At 36.8% G+C, this 26455-nt stretch overlaps 1 protein-coding gene across 1 annotated transcript in view; it reads right to left on the bottom strand.

Annotated features, from left to right (window-relative positions):
- The window catches only part of LOC127524563 (exportin-5-like), a 40562-nt gene that overhangs the window by 11612 nt on the left and 2495 nt on the right, over positions 1-26455 (bottom strand). The window contains exons 4-26 of the mRNA XM_051916181.1: positions 26230-26367; positions 23301-23483; positions 23159-23185; positions 18314-18499; positions 17357-17433; positions 17023-17052; positions 16837-16930; positions 16662-16745; positions 16426-16551; positions 16246-16336; positions 11134-11262; positions 8386-8501; positions 8142-8297; positions 7376-7417; positions 7204-7293; positions 6856-7055; positions 6650-6749; positions 4655-4836; positions 4413-4513; positions 3229-3325; positions 2964-3099; positions 2321-2419; positions 831-877 (exon numbers count right to left, since the gene is read on the bottom strand). Coding sequence (XP_051772141.1) covers positions 831-877; positions 2321-2419; positions 2964-3099; positions 3229-3325; positions 4413-4513; positions 4655-4836; positions 6650-6749; positions 6856-7055; positions 7204-7293; positions 7376-7417; positions 8142-8297; positions 8386-8501; positions 11134-11262; positions 16246-16336; positions 16426-16551; positions 16662-16745; positions 16837-16930; positions 17023-17052; positions 17357-17433; positions 18314-18499; positions 23159-23185; positions 23301-23483; positions 26230-26367 — 2531 coding nt within the window. The remainder of the gene's footprint in view (positions 1-830; positions 878-2320; positions 2420-2963; positions 3100-3228; positions 3326-4412; positions 4514-4654; positions 4837-6649; positions 6750-6855; positions 7056-7203; positions 7294-7375; positions 7418-8141; positions 8298-8385; positions 8502-11133; positions 11263-16245; positions 16337-16425; positions 16552-16661; positions 16746-16836; positions 16931-17022; positions 17053-17356; positions 17434-18313; positions 18500-23158; positions 23186-23300; positions 23484-26229; positions 26368-26455) is intronic.

The following is a 26455-nucleotide window of genomic DNA, read 5'->3' as shown; positions in this document are numbered from 1 at the left end:
GAATTTTTTGATTGTACTTATGTAACCGAAGCTGACTTGAGATAACCAACATTCTAATGCTGTATTTAAACATATTATGCTGGCTTAAGAAAGCTAACATACTGATCTTGTATTTAAACATTACTATTATGTTGGCTTGAGTCAAAATGAAACAGAAGTAGTGACAGATCTTCTGTACTGTGACATACATCCGTGTGAAACAGATTACCGAGAAAAAAAGAAAAAAAAAGAACCTGTCAGCAGTCTCAATATGTTTGCAAGGAGCAGCGCTGATGCAGTTGATATTACAGACAAGAAAACAGATTATTTGTCAAATCTGAATGATGTTTTGGAAACTTTTGGCACTATTAGTTGAGGAATATATTTTGACAGATCATTCATATGCTTAATGATTTAACGCACTAGCACTGCTGTAGTTTGTATAACAACACACCTAAAAAGCAGAATGTTTCTTCTTTATTGACAAGAAAACTCATTCCACGTCAAATTAGAATATCTTATTTCACATCATCTGTGATTGCATTTTTTTTTTTAAAGATATGTCAGTCTGCAGTCTACCAATAACATTAAAGTGACAGCACTAGGAACAGCCACAAGTGACTTGAAGTACTGAGACAAGTGACAAGCAAAGACACTGGCTGTGTGAATGGGGCTTCAGTCAGGTCTTCCAGAGAATAGAAAATTCATGTCAGTCACTCTTTTAATCTCAAACACACACATACACCCGAGGCAGGGGTATTCACACAAAAAGTGTGAGAAGAAAGCAGTGTTAAAATTGTCAGAACTGTACACAAATATTTATAGTATTAGCCAACACTCAAATATCTTACCATAGACTGGTCCTTTGGTTGATGACCTGCCACCGAAAGCTCAGTCTCTATTTTTAACAAAGTAAAAAAAAAAAAAAAATAGGAGACTGCATTAGGCAAACAATTTCCTGTGCTGCAAGCAATATTGGTTGTTTCAAGTCACCAAAAATTACTGAAGGACGTAAAACAACAGTGAAGTGAAACGGTCTGTGCAACCTTCAAATTTCATAGTAGGAGTGTGCAATATTGAAAACAGAACGATATCTCAATATTTTATAGGATTTTGTTGATATTAACACCTTGGCTGGTTTAAGCCTGTCCCAAAAATGTGCATATTTGTTTCTAGCAATGGTTAGTTTCACAGCAGCACCAAATTAATGGAAATGAACTTTTCCATTAAGGGATGATTCTGCTCCATGAAATTTCAGGAGCATCTTTACCTTCATAAAGGCAATTGTTCTTAACCTCGGAAGTATACATAATCTTTTATTTGAAATTCACTTTAAATCAATACATTAAATTAGAATACTAAGACACTCTCTGTAACCAATCAAATGAAATTAGTATCAACAAAATATCTTTGCACAGTAGAGGCACAGAATCTGCATCTGAAGTGATATTTAGTTGTATTTCAGTCATTTAGTTGTATCTCGGTGGTGGAATAAATGCTTTAAACCGCAGTTACAATTGCAAAAAAACAAAAAAAATTTGATTACATTAAATTACATTCACTTACAATTACAAATTACAGTTATTTTATAATAATTATGAGATGGTTATACAGGTCTATAAAATCATGTATAACTATTAGCAAGTTATTCTTAGTCATTATTACTGTAATACAGTAGTTATCAGCAGCTGTTCTAACAATTTTACTTTGTTTCAAGTGTTTTTAGACAATGAGAAATGCAACATAAAACAAGTAATAATAATATAGACAAAGTCACAGTTAATATAACAAACAAAAAAACTATTTAAATAGCTCATTTAGCTATTTAAATATTGTTTTTTTGTTTTTTTTTGTTTTTTAAGTTTCGAATGAAAAATGTTTTTATACCAATGCAAATATAGTTGCTGTGCAGTTTACCATTTTGCTTACTATATTTTTATAAGTTCATAGTCCTCATTAAGTTTTTTATTACAGAAACATAAAATAAATTTGCTTAAAAATGAACTTCATAATAATAATAATAATATGGGATTTTAAATTGTGCTTTAAAATACCTTCATAATCATAGGATGTTACATAGATTTATAAAATCATTTTTACTATTAAAAATTTACCAGTCATTCATACAATAGCAATAGTTGTCCTATAGCCATGTTAATGTCTTTTCAAGTAACTTTTTTAAATGGGTTTTAAATACCTTCATAATGTGATGGTTATATTTGTAAAATCATATTTGAACTTAGTTATTATAAATTTCTCTCAGAATTGCAGTAATTATCAAGTAGTTGCCCTAACCATTTTAGGTCTTCCCCCCAGATATTGGGTGTGATGTGAAGTTTACCTGCTGTAGATAGGCAAATAATGGACCCAGCAAAGGACAGAGGAGGCTGTCATAGTACTCATGAGGACAGGACATGACCAGCTGCTTCATGAACAGACGTGAAAGACGTTAAGGAAAACAACAAAAACACACTGTAACCTACAGCACTTCATTCATGAGTCACTGACCACAGGAATCCAAATCGAATTACATTATTGATGTCACTTACAAAGTCTGAAAATGACAGATGGGTAACACTTTATAATAAGAGCACCTAAATAATAATACCACACAGAAATAATGATACTGTGTGGTTGAAAATACTGTTTGTGAAGCTGTTTTATACCTATTCATGACAACTGCTCTCTCTGGGTCAGAATGCAGATCTGAATGTTCACTGTGATCATATTTGTCAAAGGTTTAATAGTCATAGAGCCGAATCATGGATATTTAGGAATAAGATTGTGTGGTTATTTAAATCGAGATTGCGATCTTTTAGGGATCAATCATGCAGCTCTACTTTTGAGTATAAGTATATTTAACTAATAGCGCAAAAAAAAAAAAAAAAAAAAAAAAAAAAAAAAAAAAAATTATATATATATATATATATATATATATATATATATATATATATATATATATGATAAATATGATAAAGGATATGGACTAGGGGACGAAGCCTGTGGTCTGGAACACTGTCTAGATGGATGAAGGCAGAACCAACGATCTGCTCAGCCAAGCCTTCTATTGCATAAAAGTCTTGTTGCAAGCAGGGACCAGCATTCCCAAGCACTTGGTAACTTTAAAAAGAAAATGAGAAAAAGAGACAAGGGTAAACAGGATTGGGAATGTGAGATTGGAGTAGAGTTTAATCTATTAAACAAACAAACAAAAAAGAAAAATCAATCATTAAACTTGATTGTTCCAACCAGTTTTCGTAGAGTGAAGAGAAGAAGCCTTGCATGCGTTCAACAATGTTTCTGTACACTGGAGAGTCGTAGGAATCTAAAACTGGTTGAGGAATTCCTGTAGGAAACAACAGGAGTCATTTCTTTAAGATAACTGGGGTTTGGTGTTTAAAAGACAATTAATATTCAGTAATATCAATTCATCCAAAACGTGGGCACAGAAAGCCGCCTCTCATACTGTATAGTGCGCGATATTGAACTGAGTTCTCTTCCTCATCTTTTTGCACATGAACGGACAAATACACACAAAAATGTCAAACTATCCTCGTAAACACAGTCGTTATATCTTAAGTGAAAGTAAACAGTTGACAAAATGCATGTGCAACAGTATATTGGATCCGTGCATCTCTTAAAGTGACAGCAGCCTAATATTCCTGCTGCCGTCTCTATAATAACACTAATCAAAGAACAAAAGACAAAGAAAATTCACTGGCTGTTCTTGACTGAATAACTTTAACTATATTTGTAATGTATATTTTATTTTAAAAAAGCAGTGTTATTTTACATTTTATTAGTTTCTGTACATGGATACCTGAAAATCTTAAAACACTTTATTTCAATCGTATCTTTGTTCTGTTGTATTTATTTGTACGATTTGTTCTGTTTTAATTACTGAGTGTTTCCTTATCTTTAATAATGCTTGAAATTTATATTAGTTAGGCTGGTTGTTTTTGCTATGTTATTTTTAAACTATAGACAGAAGTTCCTTGTGTAAGTGTTCTTTAGCCTGTTGATATTTGCTCAACCACAATGATATGTTTTGCAATAAGACTTGATATCTAATTTTTCTTTTTCTTTTTTTCCCCCGAATCTAAATTAGGAATCGATAAGCTGAATCAGAATTGGAATCAGAATCGTTAAAATTCAAACGATACCGAACCCTAAATTTGAATAATAATTATTTAATAATAACGGAATAATGATAGTATTGTCTTTTGTAGAGCTGCTTTACAGCTGTATTGAACCCGTTTCATAATTGATGAAATCTGCAAAAGTAACTGTTATTTTCCTGTTTATTACTGGGAAGCTGCTTTGACACAACCTACATTATATAAAGCACAATATATAGGTGACTAGAATTAACCAGTAACAGCAAAACATAAATAATGGTGTTTGTATCAGGACAGGACAAATCAGAAACCTACCTAAAACAGAATTCTTCTCCATATCCATAATATCATAAACTCTGGTAAAGGTCTTGCTAAGCCGGTTGACGTTCTCTGGCAAGAACAAGCTGTTGTGGGTCCTGGAAAGATGAAGAACATGAAACTACTTCAAACAGTGTTACAATAGCAGAAAAAGAGTACATATACACAAGCTAACCATGATTATCACATATCTAATGTCTTATTTTGGAAGCAAAATTTCTAGAAATGACCTAATGTACCTGATGAGGGCCAAAAGGTTGGGCAGCAGGGCCTGCAGGGGCTCTGCACAAGGGTTTCTGTAGATGGGGGTCCCATCAGAGGTAGTGCTGACCACAAATCCGCCTGCTTTTGCCTCCTCAGGATCAGCAGGCCAACGAGCACGCTTCACAACCCCAAGCATGGTGTACACACAAAAACTAATCTGCCATAAGACACAAACCAATCAAAGCCACTCATATTCACATCTATTAGACCACCAACACTACTCATTTTCGAACTCTTCCTAATCAAGCACATGTGATTCAACTCATCAGCTCATTATAAGAGACTCCAAGATGACTGATGACTTAATAGTTCTATTAGGAAATAATTAATCAGTCTAGAATTATTGGGGAGTTTATCTGCATAGAAAAAAAGAAAGAAAGAAAAAAAACCCTGAAAAATTACTTTTTACTCTGAAAAATTTTTTGAGTGTGAAATCCTTTTGGTGTTGAACAAGTCTGGAAAAACTTGACTTTTTATAAAAAAAAAAAAAAAAAAAAAAAAAAAATTACTTGGATTTACTCTTTACAAGAAAAAACTAAAATCAAAAAGATTTTCACCAAAATTGGCTAACATCATCTTCAGACTACGCGGGCAAAAAGTTATTAAAAGCTTTTTGATAAACCAAACCGTTCTAAACCCAATAGCGCAAACAAATTTGATGAAGAGCATGCCAAAATGGACGTGATGCTATATCTAACGCTTTAGCATATCAAGATGAGTCTCAGGTACACGTCATCATAAGCATGAACCACGGCTACATGCAGTGTTTCGACACAGCGCCACCTACTGGTCAGGAGATATGAAAAATGGCTAAATGAGTCAATTTTCTTATGTAAGCCATTTTAAATTTTGTCGTAAAATGCTGAATTTTATAAATGGATTAATGTATCGTTAAAAGAATCAGTATGTTTCATAAGGACCATGACCTGAAAAACTGACCTTCTGTTCAAAATTTATAATGAAATTAAAAAAAAAAAAAAAAAAAAGCTAAGAGCTTTTGATTACTTTTGCCTATTGCCTATTAACTCATACCAAGAACAATGATACCAATTATGCCAAATTCGGTAGAACTTGCTGTCTGCCATTTTGAATTTCTTTGAAAACCTATTTTTTCAAACTGCTCCTAGACCCTTGGTCTGATTTTCACCAAAATCGTCTCAGATCGCCTTCAGACCATGCTGGCAAAAAGATATCAAAAGCTTTTTGATTGACCAAACCATTCTTGAATAATGCATCAACAAATTTGATGGCATGTTGCTAAGCTGATTCTGATGGTGTATTGACAACAAACTTTTTGTGTCATTGTTACCTCACACTGACCATACTACATTCATTTGGTAACAGCATCACCTATTGGTCAAAAGTGATAAGCAATTTGTTTATATTACAAGTGATTGTATTTGTGATTTTTTAGCCATTTTGACTAAAATAATCTAAAAATGTCTTTAATCACTCGTTGCTCTGAAGCTCCCAGCCATGCTTCATGACTCATCATGCCTTCTTTGTGCCCATTCTTTTGTGCTGCTTGCAGACATATTCATTATTATAATTTTTATTGTGATTATTTTTTTAAAAAAATTAAGAAAATAAGAAATATATACTATTGTATAATACTATTGTACTATAAAATATAAAAAGTAATAAAAATTAATTATATTTACTGTAAAATTACAAAACTAATATTTATGTCTTGATTTCTGGTTTTGCTGGTTTCAGAGTAATGGCACTGTATGTTCATTAACACACATGCAGCTCACAACGTCTCATTCACAGTAAATGAACCAAGCAGCTCTGAGACACTAAAATACAGTGTATCATGAACTACACGTGTAAATGATGCACTTCACTCCAGTATCACATATAGTATTTACTTAATTAAATCAGAACCTGAGCAATCTGATAATCACACTAAACCATACAACTATAACGATTTTATTTCAATATATCGTACAGCCCTAGGGCACACCTACCCGTGACCTGTTGATACCCATCTGGTCCTCTGTGTCAGGGTCACTGATCACCTGATCAGCACCAACATATGCCAAGAAGGTAGCAGGGTTCCATAAAACGCTACACAACACAGAAATGAAAGAAGGATCACACATCATTCATTCATTTCAACATCAGTTTAATAAACTCAGAAAAGGCCAGTCTGGGCAACAACATCCATTCATACCTCCTCATCTCCTCTGACAGCCACTGTGCAGTAACAGGTGCCATGAGTTCCTCCAGGAAGGCTTTCTGCTTGTTATAATCTTTAAACTGATTGCTGATCAGTATCAGGGCTTCTATAAGAGCACACTTCTCCATTTGTGTCAGCAGCATCTCATTGGAGAACAAGTTCTTCACATGCTCATACATCATGTCAAAGCACGGCTACAATGCATGAAAAATAATCTATTATCATTAGGGCTTATATCAAAAGAGAATGCTAATATATCACATTATGGCTGACATCAAATCCTTTATCAAACTTTTGCATTGTGGAGGACTGTATTTTTTGTACCTGCACGCTTTAACATACCAGAATGAAGTCTGAATAATCTCGACACATCCTAATGATGGAGGAACAGGCATGTCTTCTGACGTTCTTAACAGCTCGCGTTCGAGGTGCCTGAACACATCCACTGAACGTCAACAAGAGTGTTTGATTAGAGAATGATATGCAGATATGATTACAAGTATGGGCACCTTACCTTGCGTTCTTCAACCAATTCAAACGTGATAGCAGGAAATATCTTAGAAGGAAAAAAAAAAAAAAAAAAAAAACATCTGATGATGGTAGGTCTTTAACATATCTAAAATGCACTAAGTGAAACATGAACAGGCTATAAATAAATAAATAAAAAAACTATGTAAATACATGACTTAAGCCTTTTTATAAATTCAACAGCAGTGAGGACAGAAAATTAATTGCACTATACCATCTACAATGCATTGAATAATCATACTAATAAAACTAAATGTGATATGGTGATTTAAATGATGATTGCATTTGAGGAGTGCCGGAATGGTCTTTAAATGGAGGGACAAAAATCTTTCAGGTTTCATAAAATATATCTTCATTTGTGTTTGGAAGTTGAATAAAAATCGTATAGGTTTGAAACGACATGAGGGTAAGTACATGATGACAGGATTTACATTTCTGGGTGAAATATACCGTATAAATACAGTAAGCTGAGCCTTGGATATAATTAACTCTATATCTCGAACCATATCGTTTACATCAACAATACATATCGTCACATCTCAATATAACAATGTAACGTTATAACCCTAGTGGTCACATTAGCAAAACTGGGCAAAAAATGCCCATTGTCAATAGCGTAGTGAATTTGTGTGACCACCTTGATTTCACAGATCACGCAGATTCATATCGGAATGCAAAATTTCGCAGAGCAACATTAAATATGCCCGACCTTAGTGCTTTACAATTTTGAAACAGCAGATTATATCCCTCACCTTATAGAGTACTTGAGGCAGGAAGTGAGGTTGGTGTTTGACGAAGGGAAACAGAGTGGATATGATGGTAAGAACACAGGACAGAATGAGAGGATCTCTTGTCTCATAGTTTACAACCATCTGCAGCAGCTCCATGCCCTCATCTATGGGAAGTTTCTACAGGAGTGGAAAAAAAAAGTCTCAATGCAAAGATACGCTTTAAATCCATCACTGCTGCACCATGAAAGAAATTGTTTGGTCTTGCCTCTTTTTCGAGGATTTTGAAGAGCTGTCCAAATACACTTTCAGTGAAGAAAGTCATGGCATCCCACTGAACCGCTGAAGGGGACAAAGCAGAACAGAGACCCTTTTCTGTCTTAGCTTCAACAGATAACAGTATGATACAAATGAGTCATGTTAAATGAACATTCCAAGGTAAAACACAAAATTTGCAACAATGTTGATTACCATCAGTCGATTATTGACTGTGGTAACCAACATTGTTGGAGCTTAATATGAATAATGGTGTTTCAATTGTGAACATCGCTGTTTTAAGTCTATGAATAAAATGAATGAACATGGACATTTGTAAACAAATGAGGCACCTCCTCATGAATGAGAATGGGAATCTTTTCATTTCAGAATGTGAATCAAACTCAATCTCATTCCACAAGGAGTCAAAGCGTGCTGTACACTGATTAGCCAAAACATTAAAACCACCTGCCTAACCAGTCCCTCCAGGATTTCACGAGACTTTTTTCAGATTTTTGCAGCCTTAAGCCCAGAACACACCAAGCCGTTGCCGACGAACTAGTGGCGATGAAAGCAGACTGCGGGGTTGGCTCACGTCGCCAGCGTCTGGGTCCAAAGTTGCCCTCACACACCAAACCGATGCTCAACACCCGACAGCCAAGTAGCACATCCGTTTTGCGTCTGCGCAAGAAGAAATGCCTTTCTGTACCAGCAGGTGGCAGTAGCTGAACAGCCAATCAGAATGATCAGATGGCCCGACTGACTGACGAGCTCCGCTGTGAAGGCTGACAGGTAAAGCACTAAGCTTGAGTTGAGATGCAGATAAAATTAACTTTTATTATTATCATTCATAATGTCTTAATATAAATTAATAAATATTAAAAATATATATTAGGGAGTGGAAATGGCTAATAAGCCAATAAGTGTTCCTCTCTGTAGCCATCTATTACAATGGTAATTTATTGTCTTTTTTTTTTATTTTTAAATAAGTGTTTGCTTTCTTACATCGTGAAATTTTAATTTTTATAAATGGGGACATCCTATGAAGGATGAACAAATAATGTTTTGGTCATCACATTAAAAATTCTTTCAACATTCAACATTCAAATTGGGTAAAATTTAAAGCTTTGAACTGCTGGGAAAAGTTGTGTGAAGAATGTAAAAGGACTCAAAAACAGTTAGCTATTTCTGTTAGTGATACTACGTTAAATCCATGGTGAATGTTGGTTATTTGTGGACTTGGTGATTTGTGTTCATGGCACAATGTTTCTCATGGTTTCCACATCTGCACTGTTTGATCTGATATCTGTGGTTTAAAAGAGGATTATGCGCCGAATTTGAATGCTTCTCACAAGATTTCACAGCGATGTTATTGATTTTGCGGCAAATTCAAGCGCTATCTTCACTGGATCTCCCAGCACTTTGTAGTAACAGTTTCACGTGATTAAGATCGGCCCGCTGCTCTGAGCTCCCATCGCGCTGTCTATTATTGGCCCGAGCAGATAAACGGTCCGAGCTGCGCAGCTCAAATGAACAGCGCGGATTTGTTCCGCTTTCGTTTCGTTTGTCCAATGTAGCCCTTCTAGATCGGTCTTCACAAGAATGCAAGGTTGTTCTTTCCATTCTTGGAATTGAGAAACAGCCATTCTTTGACTGAATGCGCATTGCGATGGGACGTGTCACAGGACACACGGGACATGTCTATGCCCCAAATCTGCAGAAAATCTGGGGCAATTAAGAAAAAAATGCAAGCTCCTCCAAATATTGCAGAGTTTGCTTGATTTTGTGATAAATTCACCGATCGCAGAATCATGAAATCCTGGACTGTCTAATTTCATGTAGGTCTCCATCATGCAGCCAAAACAGCTCTGATGCATTGAGGCATTGACTCCACAAGACCTGTGAGTGTATTCTGTGGTATATGACACCAAGATATTAGAAGCAGATGCTTTAAGTCCTGCAAGTTGTGGGGTCTCCATGGATCGGATTCGTTTGGCCAGCACATCCCATAGATGCTCAATCAGATTGAGATCGTCATGGTCTTCAAACCATTCCTGAACCAATTTTTGCAGTGTGTCAGGGTGTATTATCCTGCTGAAAGAGGACATTGCCAGCAGGGAACACCATTGCCATGAAGAGATGTGGTCTGCAACAATCTTTAGGTAGGTGGTACGTGTCAAACATAAGCATAACACTTCCTCCACCAGCCTCCCATAGTGTATTCTGCTACCATCTCTTCTCAAGACCATCTCAAGAACTGACTGTTCACTTGCTGTCTACTATATCCAACCCTTTGACAGTGCCAGTGTCACTTCACCTGTCAGTGGTTTTAATGTTGTGGCTGAACAGTGAATGTAAATAGCATAATCCCCAATTTATAAATGTGACCACAGTGAAATTCTTTAAAAGGATTTACAATTTGCATATTTTACTGGATAACATAAGACTGATTACTCTGATAAAGCAGAAGCTTACGTATTTGTGTTGCACTCTTTGACAATTTGCTCAATAGGACACAGACTTCATATAACTTGTATGATGGTCTCACAAACCAAATTTTAAATGACGTTTGGAACCTGGCATATAGAGAGGTTTAAGAATTATAGCTGTGTGTCTGAAAAACGTGTCTAATTATTGTGGCAAAAAAAAAAAAAAAAAAAAAAAAAAAAAAATCAGAAAGCAGCAGCACATTTACAAAAACAGCACAATTTTGGCAGATGAAAGACTGCCTACCATATGAAAGTGTAGTAACAATACTCACGTGTTGAATTCCCAGTATCTATAGGTGAGTTGATCTGATGCTGCGCCCACTCCCTTGCAATTTGAAAGGCCTCAAACGGGACAATTTTACAAGCCAGACGAACTGTTTCCCCCTGCTGAGCCCTGAAAGCTGTTTAACAAATATTGTTAAGGGGTTAACCAAACTGTTGCACATTTTTAAAGAAAAAAAAACAAACAAAAAAAAAATCGATCTTTAAAAAGACAGGTTGTATTCATTCTCGCTTTGTGATAATTCTGAAATACAAACCATTTTTTTTCTGCCATTTCTTTATACATCACACGGGGCATGCACTGGTTGGTGGGGAAGTTTTTTTGTGTTTGATTTTAATTTAAGATTTTAAACTTGCTGTAATATTTTTTTAGAGCAGAGCTTTCTTGCTGACCTCCAACGTATGGCAGATTTGTGCAGTCTCTTTCTAATGGTTGGTATTACTTCTGATGGGTAGCTCGTTTGTTGTTGGCATGATGGTACTTCAATGCTTATTACTAAACCAGATTAAGTTTATTGAGGTTTATATTAAAGTGTGGCTTTAACTACCGGCTACTGGCTAGTGGCTACTCTTTAACAATATCCTACTAAAATGTATTGGTTTCTAATTTTAGGCCCTTGATGTAGTGATAAATGTAGGAGTGTACCAAATTTTTCCACAAAAGAAATGGCCATTTGTCTAAAGCTACACTATGTAACTTTTTTCATAAAAGATAACAAAATATTATTAATGGGAAAGTGCAAAAAATAAAACCTTTAAAAACAGTTACATAGTGTAGCTTTAAGCTGTACAAATCATTACAATATTACATTCCAAGTGTCATTTGATAAAGTCAGGGTTTTTCCTACATTTAAATTTTTTTGGCGGCTGCCAAAACGAATTTTTGTTCCGGCAAAGCCTTATTTGATCAGTTATTGAGAGTTGTTTATTAGTGACGGACAGAACGAGCAGAGAGCTCCTCCCCCGTGCACGCGAACTCTCTCTGTCTTCAAAGTAAGCACTGTCTTTGCACTCTCTCTTCCTCGCACATAATAATCTAAATCAACTGACACGATGCTAAAAGTTCGTAACACCGAATCCATGTTTCACGAGGCGCATTCAGAGAATGTTTCCTGAATAACCACTGGGTGTGAATAGTGCTCAAAAGAACGTCACCTCATCTTCTCTGACAGGTGTCCCGCACATGCAGCTGACATAAACCACACTTTCAGTAAACAAAAAGAAAATCCTATCCAGTGATGAAGTTTTCTGTGTTGACAAATCTTTTGCGATGTCCTAATAACAGTCGCGATTCGCACGCAACGAGTCAACGTCCGCTAATGTCCGATTCACGACCTAATGACTCATTTGAACAGATTTATTTTAATGAATCATGAAAACAACTGATCTGCCCACACGGTCTATAACGAATCATTTACTCGAACAACTCTGAAATGAGAACATAAGTGTGCTTACCCCATTTAGCAAGAGTGGTTAGTAAAATTAGCCTTAATAATTCACAGTATTTTCTGGTTATTTAAATGACAATGTGTAGTAAATTAGGCCTACCTATAAAATCAGTTAGTTTAGACTGGAGTGAGGTGAAACCAGAACAAAGCAAGTTGTTGTTAGCTAGGTGCATTCAATTGTATATGGTAGAAAATTTAATTATTAGTTAATGTAACTTTTTAATGCTACTTTTTAATACTGATCATTTATTATTATTATTATTATTATTATTATACATACCAAAATCATTTTCAGGTCTAACAAAGAAGCATCTTCTCTTACAAAGCTATGAAATCACAGATTTTTTTGCAAAGAGGTCAAGAAAGAATTACAGTGAGAGTGACAGGTACTTTATTGTCATTATTGGGCTCGCAGATCACGTGGGTAGGGCACTTTTTACTGTTTGTGTCGATGACCATGTCTGTCACCACCGAAGACCATTTTTGACCCAGGAAAAACCCTCAAAGTGCACCTATTGTGCTTTTGTGATTTTAAAGGTTCCTAATTTTGTTTTGGAGGTCTCCTACAGATAGCATAAAACAAACAAACAAAAAAGCATTAATTTTCTCATAATATACATTGTAGAATCAGCTCTTTTCTCCCAGTGTCTGAAATGGTTTGATCAAAGATTGAATCTCTTTAAACCCCTCCTTTCTAAAAGCCTGCTCTGTTCTGATTGGTCAGATGGCTAATAATGGTTTTAAGTATCAGGGCATAAAAATCATCTGGCCCTTAGCAGGTCTTAAAATTAAGCAAATACAACCTCAGTTGAACAACACATGACATATTACACCGTGTCATTTGTTTAGCAAAAACTAGGCCAAAATGGAGAAGACGTGTGACAAACTTACTTATGGCGCTTTTCCACTGCGCGGTACCACTTGGCTCGGTTCGGCATGGTTTGGCGTGCTTTACATTTGGTTTCCTTTTCCACTGCAGTTTAGTACCGCTTCAAAGTGGGTGGGATAGACTGATCGTTATAGTTGCGCCACCTCTACTGCCGTGGATGCTTGTCTACCAACGAGTCTACACCTCGTCTACTGACCACGATACAGCCATTTCTTTTTTCAAGTTGCGTGCAACGGTCATTAAAAAAAAAAAAAATAATAAGTCGTGCAAACAAATGATACTGCGGTGGCTTTTACTGACTATTTAAATCTAGCGGGTTTGGTGTCTCAAATCCAATGACGCTGGTAGTGACGATTCTCTCTGACCAATCAGTGATCTGCAGTGTTTACACGTCACATTTAGTATCGGTACGGCGTGCTTGGAACCTCAACCAAGGTGGTACTATTTAAGAGAGCTGTCCCATGCAGTGAAAAGGACCAAAAAGTGAGCCGAACCGAACTGTACCATGTAGTGGAAAAGCATTACAGCTTCCATAGGAATTAAGTCAGGCGCTGCTACTCAAATACCTTTGATTAACTGGTCATCAGCAAGTGTGACCAACCCTATCAAAGCAGAAGTTTTGGCAGTTTGCTGGTCTGGAGCCTTCAGGTGTGTGTTAACACAATGCCAAGGAGGAAAGACATCAGCAATGATCTTAGAGAAGCAATTGTTGCTGCCCATCAATCTAGGAAGGGTTACACGGCCATTTCCAAACAATCTGAAATCCATCATTCTACCACAAGGAAGATTCTACAGCAAGAAACTCTACAGAGTTGTGAAGTTGCTCTCTCAAGACTCTGAAGCTCTAAAGAGAGAAACAAGGAAGTTCTGCAAACACTGAATTTGGGAAGTTTGAAAACTGCAACGGAGACAACGACGACAAGTTTAGCCCCCATCTTCAAAATATCTTCTGCACCAACTTCAAAATCTTCTCATCAGAGACCCTCCAGATCTGTGTGTTCCAGACTGCCCGGATCTGCACTGACTTCAGAATCTAATGATCCTTCATTCTGCATGTTCCAAGAAAAGGACCTTCTCTGTGCTTCAGGAGTTCAATGTTCAATACTTTGTGTTCAAGGCAGTGAAATGGAACTCCTTTCTTCCCACTGCAACCCTCCCGGCTCAACAAGTGGAAGACGTCACCCTCGGATTCAGCACGACCAGGCAGACATGTATCACGTATCACTTACCAAACCTCTTTCTAGAGACCTTGGCATTAGTGTATATTGTCAGTATATGATTATCTAATTTGCATTAGATTTGGCATAGCTGATATCAGTTGATAACAAATAATCTCTCGATTTCCATTCAGTAGTTGTTAGTTACTCTTGTCTATCCTTTTGTTAATAAAATCCTTTTATTACACTTATCTCACAAATCCTTCAGATTGGTCAGATGACGAACTTTCTCCAATTTATATAATTGTAATTTAGTCAACAATCTTCCTTCTTTATTGTCAAGGTGAGATTCCTTGGCTGGTGCCTCGAAATATTGGAAGGAATCACCTGATGCTTTCATACTCACCTTAGGTGATTGTGAAAAAGTACGTAAAGTACGTCAAGATAATTTGTATTGTGAAAGTCACAAGCCAAGCGCAACATCATTTAGTCTATAAATGTCTTGCTCATCCGAAAGATAAAACTCACTCTTCCAACCTTTTACAAACAGTGTCAATGGCTTTGGAATATCAGAAGAAAAAACAAAGACATTAGACAAGAGATGGTCTCACCCAGCTCTCTCAAAGCACAGAGCGGTATATACAACAGCACATTTATCTTTTGTGCAATTAAACTTGGATTAGTTCTGAAATTTTATTCAATGTCTTTTGTATTCCACGTTCAAGGACTTTGTATTGTTTATGCAATTCTAAAATGTATTCACATAAAAGCATAATTAGCGCAATGTGCAATATACTTGCTACCACCCTCACCTCAACTGCCACATCAAATTCAATCACATCAAATTCATCATACTCCTACAAGTCCATGTTCTCTCAAGCAGTGAGTGGGCAGTACCTGCTGGTACCATCACAAGGTACAAAATCAATAACGAGAACCTCTCTCAGTCCCTGTGGTGAAACAAGCTACGGATTGATCTGACTGCACTGACACTATTGGACGAGAACTGAAATGAGCTGGACAATGACATCACTGTTTTCTGCAGAGCTGCTTTATAGCCAAATTGAACTAATCTGATAATTGATGATCTTTGACAATGGAACTGAATCAACAGTGAACTGGCTTCAGCTGAACAACACTATTTTTTTCTTTATAGAGCTGCCTTACAGCCGAATTGAGCTATGTTTGCATCACTGAATCATCATTTTCCTGTTGATAACTGTCAAGTGGCTTTGAAACAATCTGTATTGTATATATTATAAAAATAAAGGTGAGTTGACTTGATTCTGCAAGTTTTAGATCACAGATATGATCTTCTGTGCTGCTAATATCGTGTGCATTTGATTGTCAAGGATTGGGAAAATTATCAAATAATTGCAAGATTGCAAATTTTTGGTTTCTGTTCAGTACAAGAATTGCATTGTTAAAACATAAAAAAATTAAAATAAGCAATGTTGTCAGTAAAAGGGCTTCTGTGTTATGTTGTCATCAAAAAATAAGAACTTAATGTTCTCTGCATTGATTTTCTTTTAAGAGGGAGTGTAACCTTTAAAACTGATGCAATAACAGTAAGTTTAGCTAACTAGTTACTAATCAATAATAACTCACAATTAAAGAGGCAGTTGAAATCTTCATCACTATCAAAGTCCACTCTGGAGAATTCACAACCTGGACAATCATTCTTGGAGGGAAATCCAGTCTATAAAAGGCAAACAGAGCAATTAAGTGTGATTGAGTATGATAGCAATTAGTCAAAACTGCTCTGTGTCTGGGATACACAGCACTTACTTTCACAAGATTGATCTTTGCCACTCTTAAATATTTTATGGCCATTTGGCCAATTACAGGATCCTTTGATAAAATTTCATGTCGGAATAGGTTTCCCCAGGTCATTTGTGTGGACGACCTTAGAAACTGTTTTGAATAATATATAAATACATGATTAAATATGGAAAGCAAGATTTAGTAAAAATTCTTGAAGGTTGACCAATGAGTTTCACAGAGTAGCTATAATGCAGTTCAACCTGGCTGGGATGAGTAGTGAAGGCAAGAAGAGCTTCCATATATTTATTCAGGTTAACAGGAACTTGCACTTCAACATCTGAACCCTAAAGAGAAACATAAAAATCTTCTGCATTTCTCATAAAAGGAAAAAAGGATAAATGATACACAACAGTGATGCTCATGCGATCATCTCACCACTAGAGAGCAGATTTGGCTACCCAGGGCACAGAGAACCTGACACAGCCTCTTCAAAAATGTGTATCTTCTTTCCACAACGGCACCTGATGATCTGAATGAGACAATGGACAGTTTTGACAGTAGTGAACTCAGTTGCTCTAAACTAAGCTTGAGTTGGTTTCGAAACAAAAAGTGAAAACTCACTGTTTACACAGAGCTGCACCATCTGCCGACCTACATTAAAATAAAACCCAAACAGCAGTTTGCAGTCATTTCTAACAGTATCTAAGTCATTTAAAGCAGATCTTTAAAAGCAAAATCTAAAGCAAATCTGCTGCTGGAGGGCCACTGTCCTACGGAGTTTAGTTCCAACCATAATCAAACACACCTGAACAAGCTAATCAAGGTCTTCAGAGACACTATAAAATTGCAGGTAGGTGAGTTTGATCAGGGTTTGAGCTAAACTCTGCAGGACAGTAGCTCTCAAAGGCCAGATTTGAGGAACCATGATTTAGAATAAGCTAAGATATTTACTTACTGTGCAGCAGACAGGATGTAGTTCATGGCGACTTCATCAAAGAGTACCATAAATGGCTTCCTCTCCTCTAACTTTCCCTGTGGAAGTAAAGAATTTGCTCAAAAGTGATCAAAAACTGATCACTCAAACAAACTCTTGACAATAAATATCACTATAATTAACTTCACACAACATAGTGCTGCTAGTTATTAGTAGTCTATTTTCCACCATTAGAAACTTCTTCCAAAAACACCAGTATGGCTATATATGCCTTTTATGGCCTATTTAAATCAGCCTTCAAATCTTCGATTTTTCCAGTTAAGGTTAATTCTAACTTTTTTGCTGGATTTTGCCGTGTTTGCACTGCAGAAACTAGGTAAATTAGCTCCTTCTTCAGAGTTGGGTCTAAACCAGTACTATAGGAACTATCAGTGATGAGTGTACGTTGATTGGTCAAACGCATGTCATCCCCGGCACCCGGCATTTTTAAAAAGCTGTGTAAACATATTTACTTCACAAACATGGAAAACAGCAATAACGGCATTTAGCCTACCTAACTTCGAATGCAACCAGGTAAATGGCCAGGGGTAGAAATAAGTTCCCAGGGAACTATCCTAGTGGTTAGTTCCTAGAATTATTCGGTGCAAAAGCCCCTATAATGTTCTCTCTCTTAAAATGTAAATGACTGTAAATGTCAACATCATATAATGTCTAAAGCCTGGGACACACCAAGCCGATGTCAAAGAACCAGACTTGGTATATGGGCTTATTATTAGAGTCTTATTGTACATTTTATGACTGCAATATTTCACATTTTCCAATGTCATGTATGCAAGTGAAAAGCGTTAGTGTACTAGACTTCAGTGACAACAATAAGTTGCAGCATAAATAAGTAAATGAATAAAAGTGGACAATTTTATTTCAGAAAAGTGGCTGAAAAGAGAAAGTTGTATAATGTAAATGGCAGCAGTCACTCACTTTTCTACTAATGGCAATTAGCAGACACTCTGCAGCCTCCAACTGAAGATCAGGTTCGCTCAGCAACAGGCACAAGATCTCCAAAAGACGGCAGTTTTCATTGGTGATGTGGCTCAGAGCAACCCAATCGATGTAGCCAGCCAGAGTGTTGAGAGTGGTCACACCAACTCGCCAGTGAGCTTTTGTCTGGGAATAAAAGACAAAAATCACAGCTAATTTTATCTGACAAATTCGCTACTAGACGAGGAACACAGAGCAGATAGATTATATTAAGAAATTCAAAGAAACATTAAAAATTAAAAACTAGAAAAAGGTTAAATACAATTACTCAAAAAGCAATTATGGGGCCAAGCATGACAGCATCAGATCCTTTTTGGCATCTAATGTGTTTATTCATTAGATTGTCCATCAAATGTGTTTATACATTATCCAAGAATCGTTTGATATATTGAAAAGCTTTTAATAACTTTTAGCAATTATGGTGTAAAGATCATCGGAGCAAAATTTGGTGGATATGCATAAACAATTCAAAATGCTTGACACGTAATATGACAAAATCGGACAAAAGCCAAGTTCGTCCACTTTACACTAAATCCGTTGGTAAAATACATTAATCTTGTAACCCAAGAATTTGAGAATGTCAATCATTTGAGAACTTATCCATCAGAAAGATAATTACTGTACAATACTGTTCATTTTTATCATCTGTTCATTTCTCAAAACACATGAAAGTAGGCTTTTCCCCAAAATTCTACTTGCCCTAGCTCTGTAACCAACAGAATCACAAACTCATTTTTACAGCGAAATGCTATCATAGAGGACTTCTATGTGTGAAAATTGCAGGCTCCTATCTGCAGGCTCCCATCAATGCCAACTTGAAAGGGAATTAAAAAAAAAAAAAAAAAACCCGCACACTTATACATTCTTGCCCTCACACACACACACACACACAAACAAACAAAAATTGAATTTCACAAATCTGAAAACCTGAATGTTTTGAATGCGCATTATACTTACACCTTGGTAAGGTAAAACCAGGGCAGAAATGGCCTTTTATTACTAAATTATGTAAGTTTTTTTTTTTTTTTATGTAAAAATCCTATTAACATTGTAAGTACAAATCAGGAAACACTGTTACATTTATAAAAAAATAAAAAAAATAATAAAAAAAATCAATTCATGACCACCTTTAAATTTTTTTCCTTTTTTCTTTTTTAAAATCTTACTGGACTTTCTTAAAGAAAAAAAAGAAAGAAAAAAAAAGTGTTTTCAATGATGATATTCAAGCTCATTTCAAACCTTGAAAATATAACCGTTAAAATCTTTTGGTTACTGATGTAACCCCAGTTTTCTGATAACATGAAGTGAGGTATCTCACTATGGGAACACCTCAGGCGTGACCGATTGTGGAAGCACCAATGACACCACATCTGCCAATCATGGCAGACCAATCGCTGCAGCGAATATAAACTGTATATATACTGCAGCTACCTGCCGTTTCATCATTCTCTACATATCTCTTCTCCATGCGGAACAGGCGAGGGCAATGTTGTGATATATCTCACTTCATGTTATCAAAGAACAGGGGTTACATTAGTAACCTAAAGTTCTCTTTCTAACATTCATTCGGTATCTCACTATGGGATAAAGACAGCTCCCTTATTGCCAATATGCTGACAAAGCAGACTAATGTTTGGGCTATTATCTGAATCACTGCTCCAGATTCACAAAACAGAATAATATCAGAAATTTGCCCCTACCCAAACCTATCCAAGTAGCCATTATACAACCTGACTACTCACCCAGAGTGGGCCAGAGAGGGTTCAGTCACATCCAGTCTATAGAATCAAACAAATGTGTGCAGAGAAGACCAGCTGGCCGCCGCGCAAATTTCTTGGATAGAAATGCCTCTAAATAGAGCCCAGGATAGACATACCTCTAGTAGCCCAGGATGTAGCCATAACTCGTAGTCCTCCTGGGGGCTCTATATTTGTGTTATTGTAACATAACACAATAACCTCCACCACCCAATGGGAAAGCTGTTGACAGGAGGTTTTCCCTTGTAAGAGTCAGCCTATGAGACAAACAGCTGGTTGCTCTTACGAAGTGTGCAGGTTCTCTGTGCATACGCATACAGCGTACAAACCGAACATAAACAGTGCAACCTCTCATCCTCTGGAAATGAAAAGGGTGGTGGATGAAAAGCTAGCAGGTCCACTGATTGAACTGCACCAGCGTGATCACACACTTTAGGCACAAATGCCGGTTTAGATCTAAAAGTTACTAGTTCTGACCACCTAGTGTGAACATCATACATGAGGAGTGAACTGATAATGCATTTAGTTCGCCCACCCTTTTGGGTGTAGTGAGAGCAAGTAACAGAGCTGTTTTAAAAATGAGCAGCTTCAAGGCAATGTTAACAATGGGCTCGAAGGGGGCTTTAGAGAGTGCGTTCAGGACCATGGACAAATCCCAAGGCAGGACCAGTGGCTTTAATACTGGGAGCAGCCTTCATGCTCCTCTCATAAATCGACAAACGAGAGGGTGCTGGCCAATAGTACCCGAGACAAGACCAATACAACATGCCAAGATAGCGGACAGATAAACCTTAACCATAGAAAAGGCTCTGCCCTTATCCAGAAGGTCCTGTAGGAAACAGCACATCCAAAACCGAACACAAGAATGTGACAATGTTCCCATCTACGTACCATCCCTCAAACACCCTCCATTTGATATTATATAAAGAACGTTCTGAATGGTCTCAATCACTTTTGGGGGTAACCCAGCTGCATTCATATTCAGCCTCTCACAGGCCAGGCCCAGAGAGCCAGTTTCTGAGGGAAGGGGTGGGATATTTCCTCCTGTGTTTGTGAGAGGAAATCCCTGCGCACTTGCAATGGCCATGGCTAGTCATAGAGCAGTTGCGCACTCTCCGCAACCCAGTCTCCCTGGCCAGTATGGTGCAATCAAAAAAGTTACATGTCTCCATTCTCGAACCCTCTGTAGTGTCGGCTCGATCACCATTGTATTGTCCGTCCTGAACAATAAATGGTGATTCTTAAGAAAGTGCACAAAGTGTCTCAGAGCTAGAAACACTGTCAGTAGCTCTAGAAACTTTATGTGCTTCTCTCAGTGCAGGAGACCAAACTCCTTTCACTGTTCTGCCCTTAAACACCGCACCCCCAGCCCATCAGAGATGCGTCTGTTGTCACCACTTTCCTCAATACAATAGGGCCCAGAGGGCATCTTGTTCTGAGAAAAGATGGGGCTCTCCAATGACGAAGAGCGCTCATGCATTCTGGTGAGACATGCACTCTGTCGCTAACGGATCTTCAAACAGGGGGAGAAGGAAGGGTGACACACTCTCCATCATATTGCTCCACGAGCTAGCGGCCTGCGGACAATCCAAAGGTTCCTTTCTGGGTTGAGCAGAGAGGCATGGGTCCAACTTTCCAGCAACTGCCACACGATGTCTCCTTTTTTGGGATTTAGCCGAGAACATTGTGCAGTGGAGGCAGCCCTTGGGGTTGGATAGTGGTGCCTGAGTGTGTTTAGCGCCCAAACAGGAGATGCAGAGACCATGTGAATCTTTTGCAGAAATCCACATTCCACAAGCGCAAGGATGTGGAGAACGATCTCTTCCTCCGGGGCTCTCCGGCTCTTTTGCAGTGGCCATGATGGAGCCTGCAGCCTCTTCATACAGTAAACCCTCCACAACGTGACAACTACTACAGAGCTGTGCTGAGATCAGAGAGCTATCCTTTTTCCTTATTTTTGGTACGTGATGGATGCCTCAAAAAGTTTGAAAAAATGTTGGAAACTTTAAAACGTTAGTTATCTCACTCTAAGTGACAAAGTCACTCAAAAGCATAAGGAATATATTGTGTTTGAGACGATACCTTGTGGCTCCATCTATAAACTGTTAAGCAATAATTCCCAAAAGCTGCTGGGGATAGTTTCCGAAAATCTTCCATGGGGAAAAGAGCAAGAATGACGAAATGGGAGGCGGGACTCTCCGATCGCTGCAGCGATTGGTCAGCCATGATTGGCCTGATGCGTTCCCATAGTGAGATACAGAATGAATGTTAGAAAGAGAAAACATTTTCCAAACTTTCCAAACTCTGTTAGATGTAGGACAGTTGACTAGAAGTCAGATTTTCTACAGACTACATTCGAAATTGGCTCAGATGCTAACAAATCCAATCTTATAAGCATTTTAGCTATTTGCATGAATGCAACAAAGTCTGATCTGATTCAAAGTCTGATTCTTTTTCTAACTGTTGCAAATAAAAACACATTTTATATTTTAAAAAGTTTTTAAATATACTATGTAATATATAAAAAGTAATATATATAAAACTTTTAAAAATATAAATTGTATATTTATTTATGCTGGCGCTGCATTGTCACGGGAACATCCCAGCTGAAGATAATGAGGAAGTTACGCTGCTCCTTTGGCCAAGTGCATTCCAACTGGCTACATACGGCATGCGCATGCCCTGCTCACATAGGAATGATCACATATGGCATAGGGATGATCACTTCCATTTGGAATTTGCCCCATGAACCGTTCGTTACGAATATGCGTACCATTACACCCCTACTGGGTTCTAGCTCTTTCATTTAAGCTTTGGTCAGTTTAAATCCTGGGTTAACAAAATCCTAGGTTATCTATATCCATGTTTCACATTTTTTCCATTTGTTAACCTGGGTAATTAATTAATCCTAGAAATTCAAGTTATGTTTCACACTGTACATATTTGGCCCCTAATAAGAACAGCACTAATTTTAATAAAATTCTAATAAAATTACACCTGATAAATACTGATGAATAGCCCTACTCACCTTCAATTCCAGACCAGCAACGCATTTCTAGAAAACAACATGAATAAATCTATTCAAATCATATAACATGACAATATTCTATAGAAAAAAAATAATTCAAAAAAATGTTTTGCATGTGGCCATGAATGTCTGAAGAACTCACCAACTTGTTGTATTCATTCACATGAAGCTGCAGAATGCCAAGCAGGAAGGTGAAGATGCTGTCCATATTCTGCGTAAGGGTGTGCTGGATATCTCGTCGTCTTTGAGTGGGTAATGTCTGAAATGTGATCACGTCCTCAGCTAACCGCAGCAGTACAAGCATTACGAGTTCTGTCTGAGCATCCTGAAGAGAAATACAATGATTGTTTATTCAAATAGACAATGATTATTTTACATCATTTTTTACTAAATCTGCATGAAAATTGGTCATTAAGTACCCGATGAACAGAATGTTCTCACACTGACTCCTGAAGTTTCCTGCAGAGTTTAGTTCGAACCAGGTGTGTGAAATTTGACAAATTATATCTCAGGATTTTCTAAGATTTTGCCAATAACAATAATTAGAGAACATTTTGAGTGTTTGTGTGTTTGTATCTTGGCTGGTTTAGGCCTGTTATGTCCCTGCTGAATCCCAAAGATTTTCATTTTCTTCATATTCTGTACAGTAGTCTATGGGAGCTTATTTCTGCCATGGAATAAAAAAAAAAAGGTAATTGCGCCTCTTTATCTCACAATTCTGACTTTTTTTCTCACAATTGTGAGTTTACATCTCGCAATTCTTACTTTTTTCTCAGAATTGCGTGATATAAAGTCGCAATAGTGTGTTATAAAGTCAGAATTGCAAGTTTCCATCAAATTGTGAGAAAAACGTCAGAATTGTGAGATAAGTCGCAATTATCTTTTAATTTTTTTTTTTATTCCTTGGCGGAAACAAGCTTCCATGGTAGTCGGTACACAGCCCTGACAGAAATTAAACTTCTCATTAAGTGGTGATGTTTGCCAGCTTAAATTGATTTTCAAGGGAATTTTTACCTTTATAATAAGGGTATTATATTTTTCTAACCTTATGTTTGCATGCAGCTTTTGTGTCACATTTTTACATTTAATCGTAAATAATTGGAATAATAAGACATCATAGGCGGCGGCGTGAGCGATCCAACATCATCTTTATTTTACTTATTAAGCACATGGGACAAAATGAACGTATTTATGAGTTTAATGATACTACTATATGCAATACTAAATATAATGTATATTGGGACAAATTTTTGGTAGTCCTCAAAATGCCCAATTTCGCCAGTAGAACAGATTTAAAGGCTGAATAATTCCAGTAACATCCAATAAAGCTCTTGACTGTCAGTCATCTTAAAAATTATCAAAAAAATAAAGCAAAATGATCATTCTCATAAAGATAATCGTGTCTCAATTATCAAGTCTCATAACTAGGTCTTAATGTAGCAGCAGCCTAACTACTGTTGTCCGTTTCCTAAATGTTAATTAAACAACAAGAGAAAAAGAGAGAATCACTCACTGCTCTTGACTGAATAACCTTAGGTGGCTATAAGGATCAGTGTGCATTTAATTAATACAGTGAAGACTTTGCAACGTTTTATTTTTATATGCGAATATTCAATTTCTGTAGCATTTCTACTACTAATTTAGTGTTTGATATTAATTACCTAGACTCTGGCGGCCCGTCATAGTCTAATCTGTGCCGCCAGAGATTCATAATGAACCAGAAATATTTTAAAACTTCTCATAACAACACAAAATGTCTTTAACTTTGTTTCGCGCCATTGCTTTGGCAAAGTATCTGCCAAACAAACTAAAATCGAAAGCGCGATAAGGCTTTGTGCCCTTACCAATTCGCAAAAGACTGCAATTTAATTCAATAAGTATATAGTCTGTTTGTGCTGCGTTTCAAATTGAAGTGCATGCTTTGTTCACGTGTGCTTTCACGTGTTTTCCGCATCCAAGCACGGCTCAGTTCACAGTGAACTCCATCTCTGCATGCCTTTAGCGTACATTTGGGAACGTAACGGGCACCAGTAATGCATTTTTTTCTTCCCATTTGTTAAATTTCCAACATTTCTGTAGTAAGATGATTACAGAATTTCACTAGATTTGTAATGAGATGTGTTTGTAAACCTGTTTTCACAGAAACAGTAGCTTTCCACCAAAATAAAAGCTCAACTGCATTTTACGTCAAAATAAAAGCTCAAGGGCTCATCTCTTATAAGTGTAGAAGTTAGGACAAAAGTATTGCAATTTACCTACTGTAGTGTAAATGAAATATTCATTTTCATTTATATTACAGTGCATTTGTTTTACAATATAGTTATTACTTTATTATAAAATTATTATTATTATATTCTAATTGTTGACTTCCTAAAACACCAGTGTGAATGTAATGTAGACTAAGACACTATATCACAACTAAAATAGGGTTGAGTAACCTCAAAAATTCAGGTACAGGTCAATTCACCAACTTTTTTCACCAACTGTTCAATTTGCACAATGAACATTGGTTGAAGCTCTTAATTTTGTTGCGTCAGATTGATTAGTCTCACAAAATCCTATGGGAAACACTGCACCTTACTATTGTGCCTGTTTTAAAAAAAAACAAAACAAAAAAAACAGGCACAATAGTTTTGTTCTTATTTTTAATAATAAAAAATAACATGATTACCTACTGTATATCATTGCATCGATGCATATTATTGTGAAATAAAATTACTCATGTTTTGAAATAAGATTGGGGTCATATCATCCTCACTCTGAAGACAAGGGACTAAATTATATATTAAAAAAATGTTCACACACTAAATGTAAACTCCGGAAAGTTTATTTAAAAAAAAACTGTCCCTGTTTATAATATACTTTCTAAACCTTAAGTTCAGTGTGCGGACATCCATTCTTTTCTTTTTTTTTGTTGTTGTTGTCAAAGCCCAATTCTGGGTTTTGGATGTGCACCTACTTTGTATTTTTTGGAACTAAACTCTGACAGGAAGGCATTAATTCAGGAGCAGGATCAAGCAGCCATAATTATTATTATTATTATTATTATTATTACAAAAAACTCTTGATACCCCCATAGCAGTCAGAGCCTCCATCTCCTTCAGCATGTCAGGCCAGTGCTGCGGCCACTCTCTCTTGATCATCTCAACTACTATGCGTGAGAGCGCATCCTTAACATGACATTCCTCTTGCAGAATTGGATGTGTACCCTAAAACAGGAAATTAAGCCATTTAAATAAATAAGCAATCTTCATAAAGCATGCAATAAGAAGACTGAGAAGAGATACACTTCAGAGA

Source organism: Ctenopharyngodon idella, chromosome 13, assembly GCF_019924925.1.
Source record: "Ctenopharyngodon idella isolate HZGC_01 chromosome 13, HZGC01, whole genome shotgun sequence".
Taxonomy (NCBI): domain Eukaryota; kingdom Metazoa; phylum Chordata; class Actinopteri; order Cypriniformes; family Xenocyprididae; genus Ctenopharyngodon; species Ctenopharyngodon idella.
The sequence above is the reverse complement of the archived record's forward strand: the minus strand, read 5'-3'. Positions and strand labels throughout refer to the sequence as shown.